The 9,650-nt window shown below is 36.2% G+C and overlaps 1 protein-coding gene across 1 annotated transcript; it reads right to left on the reverse strand.

The window, feature by feature from the left end:
* Nucleotides 1-752: 752 nt before the first annotated feature.
* Nucleotides 753-9,002, reverse strand: LOC149221233 (uncharacterized). The gene is made up of 5 exons (XM_089387344.1): nt 8,755-9,002; nt 7,429-8,548; nt 4,831-4,977; nt 4,581-4,706; nt 753-1,086 (listed from the first exon to the last, which is right to left on the reverse strand). The coding sequence occupies exons 1-5, from the start codon at nt 9,000-9,002 to the stop codon at nt 889-891; spliced, it is 1,839 nt and encodes a 612-aa protein (XP_089243470.1). The 3' UTR covers nt 753-888.
* Between the last annotated feature and the right edge of the window lie 648 nt (nt 9,003-9,650).

Here is a 9,650-nt window from a genome sequence, read left to right on the forward strand (position 1 = left end):
GGCATCCTTGGTTTCACCTTTTTTCAGCCCCATTTTGCATCTTGTTTTATGTCTTTCTTACATCTTTTTTTTTTTCCTTTTTTGCACCCAAGTTTGCATCCCAAATTTACACCATTATTTGCATCATCATTTGGCATATTAATTTGTAACGTTTTTTGCTTCTTTTTAACGCTCAACTTTCCATCTTATTTTACATCTAGTTGTTGTCTTTTTTTGCATCTAATTTGGTGCCCATTTATGTGTCCTTGTTATTGCCCAATTTGATATCCTTTTGTATGCCATGTTTTGTTCCCTTCTTTGTGTCAACTATTGCACAATTTTTCACTTCTAATTTAAAACACTTTGTATGTCAATTGTTTGCATTTTGTATTAATTCCTAGTTTAACATCCAATTTTACTTTCAATTTTGCATCCATGGTTACATCCGCATTTGACTTCTTATATAGAATATATTTTTCTTTACATATATGACCCCCTTTATAGATTCATAGTGAAATATATGATAGTTTCTAAATATCATTAAAGCAGATATCACAATTCAAAATCATTTGTAAAGAAGTTTAAGAGAAATTGACAACATCCATCCAAAAAAATAACAATGTGTCATTAACAATTTTCAAAACATGTATAAAATAGCAACATAATACTAATAAAATCAGTATTATTTTTAATCAAAACAAGTAAAATTCAAATATGATTAACAAATCAAAATATTTCATGAATATCGTTATTCTACCATAAATTAACAACATACATAAATCAAACTCATCGTATGATTACAAAATCAAAATGTCTCATTGATATAGGGTAAATTCACAACACCCATCTAAACATAACAATGTCATTCTACACAATAATTTCTTCATAAAAAACAATGCATGTGCATGCCTAGCTACCACCACCAAGATCATCCTCATGATCATCTTGACCATCCTCATTACTCTGATCCACATCATCACCAACACCGCAACTATCATCATCATCTCCTCCTTCACCACCATCATCCTCATCCTCATCCTCATCATCTCCTGATATATGTTGAACATAATTTGGATCATCGTCTTGGCAATCATTACCTATAGCATTCTGACAAAAAAAATCAATATTACATGTTAGTATTAATTACATAACACAACGCATGTTTTTGTTATACAATGTTAACCATAAAATGAGGTAAGATATACTAGCATTTGCACCAGATGTTGCAAAGGAAACGCCGTAAGGCATAAATTGAAAAATACAAATACAACAAAAGAATACTTTGATAAAGAATAAAAATATATTGAATGCTCAAATCAATGCCCCATTAACTGGAAGCATTTAGTAGACATATCTAATGCAGAGACAAGCAAAAATATATAATTCTTCAAATTCTAGATGGATGCAATCACTTAGTAATGCCATGTTGAGAACCTTCCTCTACTTGTAATATCCTCTATCAGGGGCAACCTTCACGCCTCTACCTTATATCAACACTGACGAAGTTAGCAATCCCATTGGCCCATCCTATTTATCTGTCAAGTTTGAAGCATAAGGCAAGTGACTGGACACTGGTATTATACAATAAGCTGAAACCTAAACTGAACTTCCCCCATGGGCATGACGGACAAGAGATGGGGCTTTTCTTAAATAGAAGAGATAGGGCAATCTTTACATCCCTACCTCATCAACACTGATGAAGTTAGCAATCCCATTGGCCTATCCTATTTACCTGTCAAGTTTGAAACATACGGCAAGAGACTGGACACTGGCCAATCCTATCAGATATCCCTCTATCAAAGCAACATTCTAATGGCCCCTGCTACAATTATACAATATCTAGAGAGCATCATTAGAAACATCCTTTGGAGAGATAAAAATGAAAACAAGTGGCCTCTACTCCATTGGAAATGGGTGGCATTTCTTAAATAAGGTACGAGGGACAGAATGCAAGATCTTTTTAGCAAGGTCCCCTATACGAAAATCTATTGATACTATTGATGGAAACACACTTTGGAATAAATCAATTAGAAGTATCTGGTGTGAGGCAAAAAAATAGAAGAGATAATCAAGAAAATATGTATGCCTAAAGGTTGTATAATCTACAACGATGTGCTTCAAAGTAAAATTTTATCTAAGGTAGACACAGAAGTTTCAATTCATACAAAATTAACTATCAAATTGTTTTGTTTAGACTCTTAGAGCTAACTTTAAGTTTTAACAACAGAAGATCAGACAGACCAGTAGTTTAGGAACTCTGCACTCCTCACCATTTTTGTATACTTATGGAGAAATTATAGATTTGTCAGATGGATGAAGATGTTTCTGAAAGCATCATTTTGCAAACATGCAAATTCTCCTCTGCGTAAACAAATAAAAGCTGAAAAAAGAGAAGAAACCAAAAAAGGGGTAGAAGTATAGGCCAACCCAATGTGAAATTTCAATATAACCTTCTCTAACCTTGTCTAATTTCTAAACAACACATTTAACTAGTCATTGATGTCATGTTTCCTCTTTGATGCTTTACATCAAATTAACTTCATCTAACCCCAGCAAGGTAGATGTGCCCACCACACCACTTCATGAGAATGTGTACACAGTTGTACGTCCCTTCATTATCTCAGATGATGCTTTTACTCTCCACCAAACTCCTCGCATGAGAAAATCAATCTTTGCAAGGTCTCAGTTCAGATTTGGGAAGCTTTGCAAAGGCACATTGTGTTGTTTCATGATGGTAAATGTTATTCATGAATGGCAATTTCTATCTGATTATGCTGAATCCAGGGCATCCTCTGTTATTCCTTGCTGCTTTATGGTTTTTCTGGTTTTGTTTATGGTGGTGTGAGGCTTTGTCGAGGTGTGGTGTGAGAGAGGGACCAGACCATCTTGGGATACCCTCCTCTTGGGATCAGCTCCTACTCAGGTCTCTTTATTTTCTTCCTCTCGTCAAGTCCTTACTCCTCAGTTGGCCGGGGCACGCACTTCTGAGGTGGATTCTATCTGCAGCAGGGCCTCCTCAGGGCATACATAACCCCGAAAGCTCATCAATTGCCGTGTGAGTTGGAACTAGCATTTGAGGGTGGGAAAATGGCAATGGAAATTTGAGAGGTATCACTGCTTCATTGCTGAAAGGTCATCTATCAAGAGTAGATGTACCAGTCCCATTACAACTAGACAGCTGCAGGGAAGGGTACTCCTTTCCAAAAATGACACTAAAAACCAAATTCTGATGATGATGAACATGATGCAGTTGGAATTTAAAGCCATGGACAAGCATTTGACAAGGATAAAAGCAGTCTTACTGCATGGCAAAGGCCCAACTCATCTAGATAGTCCAGGTGATCAAGCACCCATAGATGTGGAGGTTTCCACCTCCTAGTCTCCTCATGAAAATTTATGTTTTCTATCTTTACTATTATAGTAGGATTATGTGTTATATTTTGTGGCTGTTAAGCCAAGGCACTGTAGGCTTTTTTAGAACTCAGTATAGTTTTTTAAAATGTATATTTTTGGACAGCAGACCTCCTGTATTGCCAATGGTCCGGTTTCCCTAGTGGCAGACCAGAGGCATACAGAAGGTTGGATCATATGTGATCATCAACAGTTAATAAAAGGCCTTTAAATTACCTCCCCACCCCCTCCCAAAAATAAAAAATAAAAATCATCTATAAAGTTTAGAAACTCAATTATTGAGAAGATTTTTCGGCATAAATCACATCATAAATCATTTGTCGACGCGTTCCAAACCAACAAGTGTGGTTCATTGTCAGGACAAGTTGAAGATCCAGACCATGGCAGATTATTTTCCAACTAGCAAAATTAAATCACAACTAGGTTATTATCCAGCTAAGATTAATCAGAAATCAATTTTTTAAAAGTATGTTCTTATCAAGCCCAAATTTAATCAAACTTCAATTATACCCTGAAGATGAGCTCTGCAGTGTGGTCAAAAAATTGAGGAATAATCTACTCCAACACAGCTCTCCTCTTGAATAAAATAATGTCCAGCTACCTGAGCTTTAAATTCATTCTAACCTTTTGTATGGAAGATTTATAGAATTCATTTCCATTTTAGTTATAGAAAATCCCAATAAAGATAGTGATTGATTTCATGTTTGTACATATGTAATGAACACTTAGCACAATAGTATAGCTCAGTTTGCCCAACCCTTTCTACAGAAGGCATAATACCCAGGGAGGTTACAGGATCTATTCCCAAGTAGTTCTGTCCAGTTACCAGCTGGTATTTCAACTAGAAGTCAATTCCATTCCTCACCCAGAAAAAAAAAAATATAGGGAAAGGAGGGAGAAAGGGGGATTCCATCACTCTGACAATGTACCAACTTCCTCACTTGGAACAGTTAATATGTGGGCAAGTTAAGGGAACATCTTTCTCTGGGAAAATTAATATAAACAATTACTGATGCAGTTACCTCCTTATAATGGCATAAATAAAATTTTTGTTGAATTAATGTTTGTAAGGAATTATCTTTGTAAGGTTCCAATTTTGATGTACGGGCAAATAAATTATAAACCTATCCATCAACCAAATGAGTCTTGCAAAAAGAAAGAGATAAAGAGAAACTATTCACAAAACTTACCTTTAGCATTTGATGGCCTCCACTATCACTGGTGCTGAAAAGTTGCAACATCGGTGTTTCTTTTTGCGAAGGAGAGTGAGTAATTTCACTGCCTTTCTCAAAATTTGATAAATCACCCTCCCAGTCCTGTAGTAGTCACAAAGAAACATCTTAATATAATGAGGCATTTTCCAAACAAAACCTTTTTAAAAATGGTGCATTGGATAAGGTAGCCTACGTCAGAACACTGTATAGGTCATAGAGGGAAGACCTGTAGCTGCTCTCGGATGGCAGGCACAACCTTATGCAAACTGTCAAAACAGCATGGCGCACTTCCCGACTTCATATCATTGTATGTCGAATCTATGCTTCGAATAAGACACAGTAGCTCTTTTGAAGATACCAAAACACTTAATACCTACAGATGAAAACAAAATATTACATTAGAATACAACAGACTTTAACAAATTATAAAACCGGTTTTCTGGAAAAGCAAAGAATAGAGGTAACACTGCAAAGGACACGTTCAGAAAAAGATGTTATTGCCATTACATATCTCAGTTCTAATGATACAATGAAATACGCATGGAAATTCAACTGTGAATAACCACAGTCCACCCTTTTGAATCCCATTTGATATACTTGTCAGAAAATACATTAACAAACAAAATTATACATGTACTATGAACTCCAGTATAAACTGACATAAATCTCAGCCAAATACCAAACCTGTTGAAAATTAAAGTGATCATGAATATACAACGAAAATGCACGAATGTAAATTGGATTTCAAGTATTGTTTCTATCTGGATAAAAGAAACAAATTAGAAATAATAACCACCAACTGCTACCGTTATCAAAGAAGTGAACTTGTTAGAAGATCAAGCTAAAACAGTGAAATATTGAAATCCAGGAACATTTTCAAAAAGACATTAAAAAACAATCATCAAACTTGGCAGGAAACGCAAGGTTTCAGGCAAGACCACTGCCCACCCAACCATGATCCACCTAAGTAACATTGAGTTGCACTCACTTCTTATGTGACTTGAGAATGGATTACGAATGCCGACTATTGGCATATCAACATTATCCAGACAGTTATAGGGAAAGATTTGAGAAACTTAGGACTTCAATTTTCTTTGAAAGCAACAGACTTACTACACACATTCAGGACATTTTTTGGTCAGAAAATCATTATGATTTACCAGCATGGATCCATCTTAAGCACGGATTCACATAAGTTGATATTCACATAAGTTATTGATATAGATCTTCAAGTCTTACTACACACATTCAGGACATTTTTTGGTCAAAAAAGCATTATGATTTACCAGCATGGATCCATCCATCTTAAGCACGGATTCACATAAGTTGATATTCACACAAGTTATTAATATAGATCTTCAAGTAATTTATTTATATAAAGTGTTAACTTATTTTTTGAAAAGTATAAGGTTTAAACATCTTACTCGCATAATTTTTTTTACTTCTAATTACTTTACATGAAATTATATTATAGGTCAAATGGATAACTAATTAAACATGTATAGCATATTCTTTTTTTCTTTTTTATTATAGCCAACATTACTTTTCTATTTAGAGAATATTTTATTTTTATTTTAAGAGGGACACATGTCAACTCTAGAGTCCAAGTTGAGCACGGACATACTTACACATCACGTTCACACTGGGCTGTAAAATGAGCCTCCTAGCCCAATTATACTATAAAGACAGCAAACATGATCACTCCCAATTTGTGTTGAGAACCCTTGACAGTGCATAAGAATATACCAAAAAACATTTTCTTCAAAATTGCATAGTCAAACCAGGTTTGGGTTGGGATCACAAGTTTGTCCATATCCATTCAATATCTATGCCCATTATACAAAGTTAGCGAAGTACCTATCAGATGTAAAATGCAAAACTCAATCCTTCTTTGCAGAACTCGTCCAAAACATGAAGCATATAAATTGCTCGCTGAATTATCAAATAGAAGTAACTTCAGTGCAATGACATCAGGCCGAATTTACCCATTGTTTCTCGAGCAATAGACATGATAATTTATGGAAATGACCCTCCACAAAAGACTGTAAATAGATGGTGTGCTTAGCTATTTGATTGGAAATCTTGTCTACAACTATTTAAACTACAATGAATTTGTCAACATAAAATAATAAGTTGGATAGGTATTTTTCAGACACAAAGCATTTGAGATCCAAAAAATAGACGCTAATCTAAATGTCTCTAATTTAAACCACAGACAATTATTTGTTTGTTGAATTAACAACCAAATTAAGCTTCAATAACACGACGTAATTTTCACATACAAAGCATTTGAGTGCAAAATAAGAAAGATAGTTTAAACGCCTATAAAATAAACCAAGGACATTTTTTGTCTGTTAAACTAATAAACAATTATATCAAATTCAAGCCTACATTTACATGCATGAAGATTGCTCATAACTTAATCTATCAGGAATGGATCATTTGTTGTTAATGTTGAATTTTTCTGTTAATATAGCACTGACAGCAAGGCAAATTCAATATTTAAAAGGCAGCAATCTACATTCGGATCTGGACAACACTTTTTCTCCTTTCCTGCTATGTGATTATTCCCATGCAAGAGGAAGTTCCAACTAATTGATTTTCACACTTCCAAAAGTAAATTCCTCATTTCTGAATTTTCTAGATACAAAACCTAGGTATAATAATCCTAATTGTTGATCCTACCTTGAAATAAGTACCTTTAATCCACCATTGGATCTTGCTTTAAATAAACATGGGGTCTTGCTTGAAGTGTCAAAGTTTATTCATCTATTCCTTGCTATTATCAATAAGACATAATAGAATAAAGGAAAGAGCAATGCACCTTGTGAGTCATCTGAAGAACTGCCTTGGTATTGATGTGCACGAACTTGTGGGCAAATACAAGAAACTGAACAACAAGAGAGCTATAAAAAGGATAATTAGCCAGAACATAGTTTTGCCAATGATCATTATATCCATAACAACTTTCTTTCGTGCTTCTTTTTACTAATGATCCCACAGAATCAGTACCAGTCTTTTGCTTTTGAAGCAAGCTACCTGAAAGTGGAGACAATCGTTGATCCCTATCCCTAAGCATCTTATTCTCTGCCTCCAAATAATGATCCTCTTCGAGAGCGGGCATCATTTCGCCTTCTTCACCAATATTCCAAGGCTGTAAATAATCCAACCATAGATCAATAATGTGTGTAGCCTTCTTCAGACAAGCACCTACTGGCCAATAACTGAAAGCTCGTAATATAAACCTATACAAAGGCCTCTGTAACAGAAGGGACCATGTAGCAGGCACAACCAAACTACTCCGTGGCAAGGAAAATGACCTCAATCTCAAGGTATCCATTTGTGATGCAGCTCTCCATCCAGAATTCAACTCTTCTTGAGGACAACACAAAGTACTGCTTACATAATTGACCAGTATTTTCACAGCCTCTGTGATTTCTACACTGGGGAGACCATACCTATGATATCGATTATTAACAGGTAACAAAATACCAAAAGACTGGCAAACCCGTGAAGGTAAGGGCGAAAAATCGTCATTCACTAACCAAAACTGTACAAAGGTATGAACAACAAACTCGGCGCGAGAAAATATCGATGGATTCTCCTCGAAAAAATGATGTACAGACACACTGGGAGCACAAAAATCAGATATAGGAACAAATTTGTGTAGATACAAATTCAGAAGATGCAAATAAGGGCTAGAATTGAACTTCACAGGCCTTCCATTGTCATGGCTACCGTGCAAACTATGCAAAGAAGACGCCCATTTCTCGAAACGAGACCGGGAAGCCTTCTTAAACCCCAATTTCATTTCATCCGAATCCGAACGATGCATAATATCATTATCTTTGCATACAGCGTAATAAGCAAACCAAAACATAAAATACTCAAATGCATTCAACTGCACCTGAATCCTCCTCCATGGACGTCCTCCTTCAATCGGTCTTTAAATAAAGCAGGGCAGACTTCAGATAAGATATACAAACCCCTCTCCGACTCAAGCATGTGACGAATCCACGCCGGAAGGCGCTCGGATGGAAACACATAGCGAACCACATTTTCCTCATCTGCGGCAAAGATTGACGAAAACAAAGCTCCAGACGGCGAGAGAAGATTTACGACCGCATTCGCGGAATGCTCAGAGGTCTACGCGATCCATCCGCCAATGCCAGACGACTGTAAGACCTCCTCGAAGCCGAAGATCTTGCGGAGCAGAACGGGGAAGCATGTTATGTAAAAATGCCTGGTCTGATCCCAGCTGTGCCTATCGATGAAGGATTCCACGACCCGGCATGAATTCAAAATATCAGACGATGATGAGGAAGCATTCAATAACAGCGAACTTAATTCTTGGGCTTCGAAAGAGAAATCTGTCGAAGGTGAAGAAGACACAGCCATTGCACCTCAATTTTACAGTCTCTCTACTGATCCGGTCGGAGGCTTAAATCCCGAGATAAACCCCTTGAATCTTCCTGAACCCTCATGCAGAACCACTAAACCCTACACTACATCGGATCGCAGCACTCACTGATCTAGTATTATAGGCATTCGAAGGTGGGGATACTCTTCTCTTTATTTCAAAATATTTGCACCGCCTTAAGTAGCTTTTCAACTTTTGCCATTTCCCTTGAAAGACGTTAGTGTGGGGTGGGGAAATTATGTTGTTTTTGAGGAGTTTTTTGGTTTGTGGGGACAGGGCCACTCTTTATGTGACCATTCGGGCAAGCGAGGCGGTAATCTTAAGTTCTTGCAGGGATATCTTATCTCTTATGGATTAATATGATTATTGATACTCTCTTATGAATTACTTACATTAGTGATAAGGATAGGGGATTAAAAATTTAAATATAATAATAAATTATATAAAAATAAATAAAAATTTGATGGGGTGTTGAGATGTGTGTTAGGTTACTGAGCGGATTTGTTATTCCGTTGTCACCCCAAACATTAAAGAGAGGGATAGTGTCGCCCACATTTAATGATAATGCACTGTTTTAATTTGGAAATCTTTGAAATTTCCTCAATTTCCTACAATTGTTGGGGGTC

This window comes from Pinus tabuliformis, chromosome Q (assembly GCF_031772625.1).
Source record: "Pinus tabuliformis cultivar Carrire ecotype Pingquan chromosome Q, CPIR1, whole genome shotgun sequence".
Taxonomy (NCBI): Eukaryota; Viridiplantae; Streptophyta; class Pinopsida; order Pinales; family Pinaceae; genus Pinus; species Pinus tabuliformis.